Here is an 11,943-nt window from a genome sequence, read left to right as displayed (position 1 = left end):
ATGGTCCAATTTAATAACAGTAGTTGCAAAAAGCTTTGAAATTTCGGACATCGACATACATCAGCCTTGTTTCAAAACGTTTCCAAGCAGCAGATTATTAGAAGGGAAAGAGGAAGGGAGGGAGGAAGGAAGGAAGGAAGGAAGGAAGAGGCTACTTTTCCTTCCAAGGGAAAGGAGTTACAGGGAGCCACCCGAAGTGCTTCTCACCAAGTCTCTGCTCAGATACTGAGGGGGGCGGCAAGGCAGCTCCCGAGCTTCCCTGACACCCGCGGCTCTGGGCAGGAGGCCCCGCAGCCCTGAGGTCGGCCCCTTGCAGCACACGCGCAGCGCTCGGCAGCCTCTGCGCCCTGGGCGGAGCTCCCGCCGGCTGCCTGCGGTCCCTTCCCCGTCTTCCTTGGAGAGTGGTCCTACTCCTTTCCTTCTTCCTTGGCCAGCACGGGCCTTTTCAAATGCAAGTCACAGATGTCCCTTCTCACCTTAAAAGCCAATCAAACTTCCCAGCACTTGAAAAGAAGAGTCATTTGGCATTCTCACACACGGGGGTCAGAAACCATTCCTCCATTCCTGTGCTTGAAGCACATCCTAAATGGCCTAGGAGGGACTGCCCAGGTTGGTGTTACCCAGTGCTTCCTACATCACGGCTGCCTGGCCCCGCACCCCTCACGACCCTCCTCCCCCACCTCCCCCCACTGCAGTGGTCAGCCCTGCTAGAACGTTCCGTGGACAGGGAGGAGTGAAGGGGGGATGGGGAGGAGAGGAGGAGGGCCCGTCGCCGGCTTGGCCCGCCCCGCCCGGCCCGGCCCGGCCCCCTGCCCCCGCCCCGCCGCGTGGCCCCGCCCAGCTGCGGTTTCCCGGCAACGGTTTGGACGCGGGGCGAGCGCGCGGGGACTCGGTCTGCGCGGCCCGGAGACCCCCATGGCGGCGGCGGCGGGCGGCGAGGTGGCCTGGGCGGACTGGGTGGACGAGGTGGAGGACGAGGAGGAGGAGATCACGGCCGCCACGCTGCGGGGCAAACCCCGGCAGCTGCCCACGTCGGCGCAGGCCACCATGGGCTTCGTCCCCCTGCGGAGGCTCGGCCCCAAGGAGCACAGCTACTTCAACCGCCCGGCCAAGGTGGGCGGGTCCGGGGCCAAGGTGGGCGGGCAGGGGGCGGGTCCGGGGCCAAGGTGGGCGGGAAGGGGGCGGGGCCGGGGGGGAGGCCAAGGTGGGAAGGCCGGGGCGGGGCCGGGAGCCAAGGTGGGAGGGCCGGGGGCGGGTCCGGGGCCAAGGTGGGCGGGCAGGGGGCGGGTCCGGGGCCAAGGTGGGCGGGAAGGGGGCGGGGCCGGGGGGGGAGGCCAAGGTGGGAAGGCCGGGGCGGGGCCGGGGCCAAGGTGGGCGGGCAGGGGGCGGGTCCGGGGCCAAGGTGGGCGGGCAGGGGGCGGGGCCGGGGCCAAGGTGGGCGGGAAGGGGGCGGGGCCGGGGGGGAGGCCAAGGTGGGAAGGCCGGGGCGGGGCCGGGAGCCAAGATGGGTGGGCCGGGGGTGGGGCCAAAGCGGGCGGGCTGGGCGGTGACTGGGCCGGGAGAAAGTGGCAGGCGAGGCCAAGGTGGGTAGGGCGGGGCTAGAGTTTGGAGGCGTGGCCGAGGTGGGAGGGGCTAGGGGAGAGAGTGAAGGGCAGGGGCCTAGTGGGCGGGGCAGGGGCGGGGCGAGGGTGACGGGTGGGCGGGGTAGGGGGCGGGGCTTCCTGCCTGGCACCCGCCCTGCACGGTGTCTTTACAATTGTCCTCCTGGACTCGGGGTAACTGTGGGTGCGTGCGGGGTGGCAGTTAAGGCTGTGGGCCCCATGTCCTGGCAACCAGAGACCTCGCTTCCCTTCTTCCGAATAGTGTGCTTGGAAATCACTGTAGTCTGTTACAAAGTCACTTACTACCGACCCTGCATCCTGAGTGGGGCCTGCAGGACAGCCCACGAGCGGTGACGAATGCTGGGCCTTAAAGCACCGCATAGGATAAACACCACCGCCTCTCCCTCCGCAGGGAAAGGGGACTCCCGGGCTTAAGGTCTAGGCTGTTTTATTGAGAGTTATAAACTCTGTCTGCCTTTGTGATGTAATAAAAAAAAAGGGTATGTTAAGAACCCAGAACGTTCCATTTTGAAGGACTCTGTTAAATATCGCCTTGATTGCTATGAAGAGCTGTGCTGTGGGGTTTTGGGTTTGTCTGTTTTAATGAAGCTGCTGTAAAGACGCTGGACCCATACATAGGCTTGCAAATATTGAAGTTCAGAATCAGACAGAACTGGCAGATTTACTCAGCACCTGGGGGAATCCCAGAAAATGCAGAGCAGCCCCACCAAGGAAAAATGAGCAGAGTTGGGCGTGCTCATTCTTAAATCTACCTGTCTGGTAAATAAATGGCTTCAATTTCCTGAGACCAGAACAGCCCGTGGACAAAGAGACACCTGATCTGTGAAGTGAGTAAGGGCCCTGTCACTTGGAAGGAGGTCAGAAGGGGGCCTGGAAGGGCCCTTTAACTGAGGGCTCAGCACAGGAAAGCTCCTTGGCCGAATGGGATCATCACTGCCTGTTTCAATAAAGTTTTATTAGGACACGGCCCCATACCCAATTCATTGGCTATCGTGTGCCACCTGGAGTTGAGAACCCCTGCAACCTGCTATACCCAGATGAATTGCTGTGCGGGCTTCTATACAGCTGCTCCCCACCTGCCCTAAGGCACCCTTCCCTTGGGGACAAAGGACAAATCAATGCAAAGCAGATTCCTGGAAGTTTGAGCACACTTATCACTGCAGCGAGCAACAAAGAGATTCAAGACTCGAAGCCTTTAATATTACATGAAAAAGTAGTGCAAAAATATTAATATGTGAAGAATCGTAAGCGCTGTAAGAATAGCAAACGACATTTCCAAGCCCTTCTGAGCAGCTGGGTACCAATGGCAATGGCACTCTCCTGAAGATTTTACAAATTGCTGTTTAACAGCTAGAGGCTTCAAGAAGCTTCTGATTAGGGATCATTTAGAATAAAAAGCGTAAACTCTGAAGCACAGGATTCCGGCTAAAGCCACGTCAATCATTTCAGGCTCTATTAAGAGCTCAGCATCATTGCAGAATTAGCTCTCTGTCAATGCTTGGTCTGGCCACCCACTTAGACATTTCTCACTCCCCAGTTCGGGTGGTGTAGGAACCAGGGCCTCAGACAGGTACTCCATCCCTTAGGGATGGGAGCTACAAGGAATGAAAGAGGGCCAGAGGTATCTCTTACCCTTCCTATATACGGAGACACAGGTCTGTCAACCAGAAAAACAGTCGCTCACCCACACTGCTGTGGCTTGATGTTGGAATTTCCAGTCACCAAACTATGAGAAAATCCTGTTGTTTATATACCACCCAGTCTGTGGCATGGAGTTACAGCAACCGGAAGATCAGATGAGTCTGCAAACACATGTAGTGGTCCCTGTAGCTTGTCAGTTTCCTATGACTGCAACAAAATACCTGAGAGAATCCAACTTAAAGGTGAAAGTGGTGGGTTTGGATCTCTCAGAGGTTTGGCTCCATGGTCACTTGCTCCTGTGGCTTTGGGGTCCGTGCTCCGCCTGCTCCAGTGGCTTTAGGGTTCATGGTCACCTGCTCCTGTGCTGTTGGGGGTCCATGGTCACTTGTTCTGGGTGCTTGGGCCTGTGGCATTGGATCACAGCAGAAGGGGGTGGTGAAGGAGGTGTGTCCTCCTTGTTTGCTAGCTGTGTGGACTGACCAATTACAGATGCCCACGTACCCACGCAGAAGACACACAGCGCCCAGGTCACAGAGCTCTGGTCAGGGTTCGTTCAATCAGCAGCTGTGACGTGAAGGGCAGGATGCCTGCTGGAAGCAGAGCCGGGTCCTGATGGCGACGGTTGGAGCTGGCGTTCACTGACGGTTGAATCCTGGCAGCCCCCTCCGTCTGCGGGCTTCGGACTCTCACGCAGCCCGCCCCAGAGAGTCCGAACTCCCCCCCAGGCCTGCGCCGCATGGACCGTCCTGTGGATGCCCTTGGCCCAGAAGACGGGAGAAGACAGATTGGTCCTCTCGGGCTGCCAGCTGCAATGTGACCGGCGGGGGGCGGGGGAGGGGGGTGTCCCTTGTGTCCCTTGGGGGTGCCAGCGATGAATTCCCCCAGGACACAGGGTCCCAGCGGCAGTGCAGGGGGGTTTTAAAATCACCTTCCCTCTGCCCTGTGCCGCGGTTCTGCCCCTGAAATGGAACCGTCGGGAACCAAACGCCCTTCGTGGGGGTTTCGATGAAATCTCTCCCTGCGGTGCTGCACGCTGCTGCTCGGTGCTCCGTGTAGGCGGGGGAAGCTGCGTTCCCAGGGCAGCCTGGCCCCCAGGCCTCCGCAGATGCGGACGCCCCGGACGGAGGCGGATGGAGCCCGCCCTGCCTGCCGGCCCGCCCGGGAACTGCACCCCGCCCACCAGAGCCGGGGAGGACCGAGTGCACGGGTGCTCAGTGCCCGCCCCCCGCGCGGGCTCGGAGGGAGGGCGCCCTCCCCGCCCTTGGCGCGTGGGAGCTGTGGCACGGGGCGTGCCGCGTCCGCACGCGGGTCCCGCCCGGTGCCGGCTGGGCGTTGATGGTCCACTGCCCCGTCCCCGGGACGCTCCAGCCCCGGCGGCGGCGAGGTGGGCGGGGTGGGGTCCCCCGCGAGCCACGGCGCCGCGCCGGGCACAGGCGTGGGCCCGACGTCCAGCACGTGACGCGAACGTGTTCACGCGTGCACACGCACAGGCCCGTCTGTACCGGCGCCTGCGGGGGACTCGAGCAGCCAGCGCTCATTACCGTCACAAGGTGTGGGGGCTCGGAGTTCTGAAGGCTGAAAGTCTAAACAGCACAACACTGGCCCTGGCCGGGGGTGGGGGTGGGGGGGTCACCTTTTGCTGCCCTACCTCATGTCCTGGACAGCACTGGCAGGAGTGCATGGGGGGATCAAAGGTCATTGTCTTACGCCAAGAATCAGCGGGGTTCGGATCCCTCAATCCCTCCAATGACCAATGACGTGGCCCAATGACCTGAGGCCCTCCCACTAGGCCCCGCCCCTCCAATGAGCCCGCCAGGCCCCGCCTCTCCAATGACGTGGCCCAATGACCTGAGGCCCTCCCACCAGGCCCCGCCTCTCTAATGACGTGGCCCAATGACCCGAGGCCCTCCCACCAGGCCCCGCCTCTCCAATGATGTGGCCCAATGACCGGAGGCCCTCCCACCAGGCCCCGCCTCTCTAATGACGTAGCCCAATGACCCGAGGCCTTCCCACCAGGCCCCGCCTCTCCAATGACGTGGCCCAATGACCTGAGGCCTTCCCACCAGGCCCCGCCTCTCCAATGATGTGGCCCAATGACCGGAGGATCTCCCATCAGGCCCCGCCTCTCCAATGACGCGGCCCAATGACCTGAGGCCCTCCCACCAGGCCCCGCCTCTCCAATGACGCGGCCCAATGACCTGAGGCCCTCCCACCAGGCCCCGCCTCTTCTACACCATCTGCCATTACCATCACGTGGCCTGAAACACCCCCCCCCCCACACACACACAGGAGGCTCGGGAGTTGGGATTTGGGGAAATGATTGGGCCGTAGAGCGGAAGCCCATAAGCGGGACCGGTGCCCCGGTAAGAGGGGCCTCCTCGAGGAGGGCCACTCACGGGCGAGAAGCCAGCACGCGCGCGGCGTGGGGTCCGCCCACCTCGTCACCCCGGCTATGGCATTTCACCGGAGCAGCTCAGCGCGGCCGAGCCAAGGTGATTGCCGTTCGAGGGCGGGTGCAGGCCGAGGCGCGGGGCGGAGGAGGGCCGTGAACCCCCTGCCGCGGGGCCCGGGCGCACGCCGCGGCTGCCCCGCGCTTCAGCCACCCACTTTCCCCGTGGCCACATTCTAGAAACAGCGATCCTGCCTTCTCGGAAGCTCCTCGGGGCCTCCGGGGCTCAGCCGCCAAACGACCCACGCTCCTCTTCCTCTTCTTATTTCCAGACTGGGATCGTTTCCCTTTACGACTGTTTTTATAAGCAGAGCCTAGATTACAACCAGAAATTACACCGTGATGACCGAGAGCACGCCAAAGGCATGGGACTTCACATTAGCGAGGAGGTAAGCTTAAGACAGGATCCCGGTCAGCTGTTCCTGGGTCCACAAAGCCAGGCAGGTCCACTTGTGCATGTGTGCACACGTATGTACACGTGCGGGAATGAGTGTTTACACACGTGCATGTACATGTCTGCACATGTGCATGGCTATTTGTGTGTCCTTGAGCGCATGCATATAGATGAGCACCGTGTTTACGTGTGTGCGCGTATATGTGTGCGAACGCGTACGCAGTACGATGCTCAGTTGCCCCAAGTAACTTTCTTTCCTCCTCTTAGCCCCTTCCTTCGCTGATGTCTTTTGTGTATGAGTTTTTCCGAGCTTCCGGTTTGGGGCTTTGGAATTGGATCATTCTGAGAGAGCCAGAGTAGTAGCGTCCTTCCTGAGGGTGAAAGCGTGTCCTCTGAGCCCCGCTGCCACGGTTTCTCCGGGGCCACTGTCCCTGCAGGGAGAGAATGACACGTAGGCACATGGATTCCAAGCCTGGACCGAGCTGGACCAGCGGCTGGCCCTGGGCACGTGGCGCAGGACCTCAGGCTTCCTCCGAGCGGCCTGAGGACCCTGGAGGGCTCCGGGCAGGGGGCATGGGGTCAGTGCTGGGGGCAGGCCGACGGACGGAGGCTGAGCACTGACCCGGGGTGTCACCCATCCCCTCTAGGAGCAGGAGAGGACCGTGGGGGTGCTGTCCTCCTCCGTCTACGGGAGGCGCATCGATAAGCCCGTGGAGCCCCTGAACCGCGACCACGGCCGCGTGAACCACGTGCAGAACGACTTCTACAGGAAGAACGACATCACCAGCATCAAGGAGCCCGGCTTCGGGGACATTGCCCCCGCCTGAGGCGGCTGTGGCTGGCGCAGAGCGCGGGACGGGCCCCGGCTTCCCGGACCACGACGCCACCTTTCTCACGGTGGTCTTGGTCGAGAACCTAGCACCTGGGACACCTATGGAGAATGTGTAGTGTGAGGATGTTTGAACATGCACCTATTCCAGATTGAATGACACTGGAGATGCACTCGTTGCACACCTGAATAAAAGCAACCTGGGCTCCCCTGCGTGGTGGCTTCGTTCTGGGCCTCTCCCCACCGCGGGGTTCCGGGGGAGGGGCTCACTGTTGTCACCCATGGGGACACAGCCGGCCTCTCCAGCGTCTCGCCCCTGAGGGGGTGGATCGATGGCCTTCGGGTCAATAAGTGACTTTTATAGGATTGAGAACAAAGTCCCAGGAAGCACGGGCAGATGGCAGCCTCTCGTCAAAGGGGAAACGCCCGCCCCCACCCCCACCCCCCACCCCCAGGGAGAGGCTGGACTTGGGTGTTCTGCAGTCTCACGGAAAATTCTGGCGCCTGAATTTTCCCTTTTCTCCGGTCCAAGTCATCTAATCTTTTTGAGCCTAGATTTTTTTCTCATCTTAATTTCCAAACCCAGACAGAGTTTTTGTGCGGCTCAGTGAGCTGCCAGAGGTCAGGCCACAAACAAGGTCAGTCTACCATCCAGCCCCAAGTAGCTGCAGTCATGAACCTGGGCGGGCCTCCTGAGGGCTAAGCAAGTGCCCCACCAATGGGCTCCCAGCCCCCTCCAGCCCGACTGCTGTTCTCAATGCATTCTTTTATTCCGAGTAGCCGTGGTAACCTAAGGTGGAAGTGTTAACTTGGAGAGGTAGTTTGAAACTCAGTACTAGGATACCAGCAGTTCTAAATGAAGGGACCCTATGGAGAAATCGTCTCTCTCCTCTCCTCTCCTCTCTGCCCTAATGGAACGTCCCACAGTCTAGCTCTTGACAGGCAGGTGATCTAATGAACTCCAATGCTGATCTCTCTGTCACTACGATCACTGTGTGGGATCCTCAAGGAACATCCTCTAAACAGACAGATGGTACTGAATTGCTGGCAATTTCAAGGCTGAATGATTCCTAAATATTTATTTTTAAAATGATTTTCAGTGTAGGTGCTTCTCACCTCACTACAGACAGCAGTAGTTTATTTGAGGTGCTTTTAGGTGCATTATATGGCTATAATCATAGGCAAGCTAGGAAGTCTGTATAAACAAGTGTATTTATTCAGTCTTGTTTTCCAAGAGCATAAACTGACTGCAATAAACTGCCAAACTAGGTTACTTTGGGTCAGACCCTACAACTTGTACCACCTGCTTCTTTTTCTAAAGTAAGGGTGGGCTAGGTCAAGGTTTCAAAAGATCTCGCTTTTATTTGGCAGTAAGGGAAAGTCCAATGAACTTCTGTTGATAATCCTGACATTCACAGTTTAAAGCCCACAGACGCTTGTCCATTAAAATAATCAAAGAGAACTTACTCTTACACTAATTGTGCTTCCTTTATGAAGCTTCTACCATCGCTCCCTGGTATTCCCGGCTAGTCAGATGTGCATAGACAAAGGAAAGCAGGCTGATTGCTGCGATAGGAAAGCCAGATGTTGAGGGCAAGAGAAACATGGAAGATCGACCAAACCCAGCCATCGCTAAGCGATACCGTCGAGCACTGAAGTGCAAGGGGCTGGACGCCAGCATTTTCAATGAGAGATTTTCCTGTCAGGCCTCTAGCGAAGAAGAGCATAGAGAAAGGGTTTCTGCCTGAGCCCTGTGGTGCAGAGCAGAAACATGGAGCTGCCTAACAAGTCCTCCCATGCCCTTTTACTCACAGGGATGCTGTTACTTGCTCAGCGATCAAGGAGCTTTGAATGGGAGCGACTCGTCCTGGTATCACGAGGCCGGCAGTTTTCTCTTCCAGCTTTGCCTTGCCCGATGAGCAACCGTCCATCTGTTCTTCTCTGCGCACACCTTTGCATTTGTAAAGCGCGAGTGGGCTCAGACTGGATAGGAACGCCGACTCACCTGAGAGTGTGTTCCCTAAAACAAGAGGGTGCGGGGGACGGTTTCCGGCTTCTGCGGTCCACGTGGGGCCTCGGGATGTTGTTCCTAACACGCTTCCCAATGCCGATGATGTCCTGCTGCCTGGGATCTCACTGGCAGAGCCTCTTGCGTGCCCAGAGCTTTGTGATGTGTGCCCAGACTCTGACCATGAATTCCATTTCCCGCAGTTCTACTGGCTGGTCAGCGGGGTGATGGAGACCTCCTTTCGGGTTCTCCTCACCACAGACCCGTGTTTCCTGCCTCTATGGGCATGGTGTGTGAGAGACCACGGCGGGGGGCACCCACCCGGCCGTGGGGTGTGGGGCCGGTGACCTCAAGCGACTTGCAATTAGGGTGCAACTAGGGGCGGAACCACCGGGTGCCTTTGCTGCTCACGTCCGAGTGAGCTCCAACTCACTGGAACGCGATGGCCAAACAGCCCGGCGTGGTTGGAAGGAAGAGAAACGCCCACAGAGCAATTTGCTTCCATCACCTTTCTGGAGTTTGAGGCGAATTGAGGCCAATGCTGAGTTGTGATTACAGGATCACAATTTTCCTTACTGAGGCAGAAAATTGAAAAAGTCCTGCCGTAGCCCCGCTTTGTTCCTAAAGGACAGTTAACGGCACCGAGCCGCGTGCTGAGGACACGCTGGCCAGGGCCAGGCGGGCACCTGCCAAGCTCTCTCACGGTCATCAGCTCGTTTAATCACAACCCGACGCCACGAGCGCTCAAGGAGGAAAATGCCGCTAAGAGGGGCTAAAGATGTGTCCCAGGCCGCACAGCGATGACAAGCCAGGGCCACCGTCAACGAGAGGCGTGCGCTGTGTGTCTGCCTTTCCATGAGTGAGCTGCTTTTTAAACGTTCAGCTGGGCCCTGGGCCTGATTCAGATGCCTGCCCTGAGCTAGAAAAAAAACACTCCCCCAGCCCCCCCCCACCGCCAGGTTTGTTCAGTCTGTTATTTGAGGTTTTTCTTTTAACCTTCTGATATGTGCAATCGCTCTACTTTCACCATTTGGCAAAGCACACTATCTTTACCTGAAGAGGGAACGAGGCCGGGCGCCGGCGGCTCCCACCTGTCATCCTAGCGACTCAGGAGGCCGAGCTCTAAGGATCACGGTTCAGAAACCGGCCTGGGTGGGAAAGTCCGTGAGAATGTGATTTCCACTTAACCAACAGAAAGCTGAAAGTGGAGGTGGGAGTCAAGTGCTAGAGAGCCATTATCCAGTGAAGGAGCTCAGGGACAGTGCCCGGGCTCTGAGTTCAAGCCCCAGGACCAGTGCAAAATGAAAGAAAGAAGAAGGAAGGGAGGGAGGGAGGAGAGAGTGAGTGAGGGAGGGAGGGAGGGAGGGAGGGAAGGAAGGAAGGAAAGGAAAGGAAAAAGGAGAAAGGAAAGGAAAGGAAAGGGAAAGAAGGAAGGAAGGGGAAGGGGAAAGGGAAGAAGAAGCGTAAACGCTTTGGGACATTTATGAGAAAAACTTCTTCCAGGTCGTCTATCTTGACAAGTACAAAAGCATGGTCTGTGCGAGCCCGGGGGTCTTCGCAGCATGGCGGCAGCTCGCAGGTCCTGGCAGCTTCTCTCCGTCCGTTCCGGGCGCCGACAGCTGGTTCCCGATGCCCCTCCGGGGCTTCGAGCCTGGCTGCTCCCACGAAGCCCCGCTGCCCACGGGGGCCGCGTGGACGCGAGTTCCGCAGCAGGTACACAAGTCTGACCAACTATTTTTTTCCGCGAAAATGTTTCCCGGAGGTGGCGGCATTAAAAGCCCCCTGCAGGGCGCGGGCAGGCTCCACCCGCCGCACTAGATCGCCCAAGGCCCCCCGACGCCCCGCCTCGGGAATCAGCTCCCCGCGGGGAGAAGGGCATCCGCCTTGCGGGGCACCGCGGGGAGCAGGAAGGAGGGAAAATGAAAGCCACGGGCGCTGGAAACCAAAGTACGGAAAACTTTTAATGAGTTAACCTTACAAAAGACGAATGGCGTCAGAACGTGAGACGAGATTGGTACAAAACCGCTCCTAGGCCGTGAGGACGACTCGGGGGGACGGATGGAGGGGCGCGGCCGCCCCAGGACGCGGCACAGCCCCGTGACAGGAGCCACGGGTCCCCGCAGGGTCGGGGCCCCCCCGGCGGAGCACTGGAGAGGGGAGGGCCGGTGAACAGACTCCATGGGCGGCGACGGAACCAACGTAGTCACGAATACTGCGTGTGTAGATATCAGACTAGTGGATGCTTTAGGCGAGCTATCGTAGTTTCCAGAAAAGAACATGCACCCGAGGATAATATACACCCCCCAGTTTTATTGCCTTAAGAATTTGTGTTTGCTTCACCTCGCTCCTCTCGGCCAGGTCCTTGAATGCTTGTCTTCTCTGAGCGTTCCTTTTCTCCTTTCCCTTAGGAGTAAGCACAGTGCAAGTGGAAGGACAATCTAGGCACACGTCAGACACCCACCGGGATGCCACGGGGTCGGGGGATCGAGTCCACAGAGGCTGAGAGCATCAGACAGCACACGCACATTAAAACGAGGGACGAGGGCTGCCGTCGGAGCGCGCGCGCGAGGTACTTGCTGAGAGTACCCCTCCCGGCCCGCGGCGGGCAGGTCCTTCAGGAGGCCACGTTGCTCTGGGAAAGGGACCGGGACATCTCTGTGTTCACAAAGTACGTCTTCAGGTCGCCCTTGCCTTTCACGTTGATGATTCCGCGACACGTGCACGTGTAACCCAGGGTCTGCAGGATGAGGCTCGTCTCCTCCGTGACCTGCGGGCCGGGCGAACAGAGGGGAGAACAGCTTAGTGCGAGGCGAAGGAGTCCCAAAGCTCCATGCGCCAAGACCACAAGTCCACTCCTGGAATGAACGGAAACAAGGAGCGTCCCACAAGACAGTAATGTTTAATTCAGTATTGATGTAGCAAAAATCTGGTAACGATCTAAAAAAAAACAAAAACAAAAACAAGTGATTTCCAGGGCTAAGAAAACTATGGTACTACCAC

The 11,943-nt window shown here is 58.6% G+C and overlaps 2 protein-coding genes across 2 annotated transcripts in view; one reads left to right on the top strand and one right to left on the bottom strand.

Moving 5' to 3' along the window:
• The first annotated feature begins 915 nt into the window (after positions 1-915).
• On the top strand, positions 916-6,933 carry C19H5orf49 (chromosome 19 C5orf49 homolog). Its single transcript, XM_048368230.1, has 3 exons — positions 916-1,113; positions 5,985-6,101; positions 6,754-6,933. The coding sequence occupies exons 1-3, from the start codon at positions 916-918 to the stop codon at positions 6,931-6,933; spliced, it is 495 nt and encodes a 164-aa protein (XP_048224187.1).
• A 3,946-nt stretch (positions 6,934-10,879) lies between these two features.
• Positions 10,880-11,943, bottom strand: part of Adcy2 (adenylate cyclase 2) — a 297,559-nt gene continuing 296,495 nt past the window's right edge. Inside the window, exon 25 of the mRNA XM_048368415.1 lies at positions 10,880-11,710. Within this exon, the coding sequence (XP_048224372.1) occupies positions 11,558-11,710 (153 nt within the window). The 3' untranslated portion in view covers positions 10,880-11,557. The remainder of the gene's footprint in view (positions 11,711-11,943) is intronic.

The sequence above is a fragment of the Perognathus longimembris genome, chromosome 19 (genome assembly GCF_023159225.1).
Source record: "Perognathus longimembris pacificus isolate PPM17 chromosome 19, ASM2315922v1, whole genome shotgun sequence".
Lineage (NCBI taxonomy): Eukaryota > Metazoa > Chordata > Mammalia > Rodentia > Heteromyidae > Perognathus > Perognathus longimembris.
Note: the sequence above shows the minus strand (reverse complement) of the source record. Positions and strands in the feature narration are given on the sequence as shown.

Excerpts from the sequence above, each read along its gene's own strand:
- C19H5orf49 (XM_048368230.1), top strand. The coding sequence starts at position 916 with ATGGCGGCGGCGGCGGGCGGCGAGGTGGCCTGGGCGGACTGGGTGGAC. Across the intron at positions 1,114-5,984 it reads ACTTCAACCGCCCGGCCAAG|ACTGGGATCGTTTCCCTTTA; the intron begins GTGGGCGGGTCC and ends TCTTATTTCCAG. Across the intron at positions 6,102-6,753 it reads GACTTCACATTAGCGAGGAG|GAGCAGGAGAGGACCGTGGG; the intron begins GTAAGCTTAAGA and ends CATCCCCTCTAG.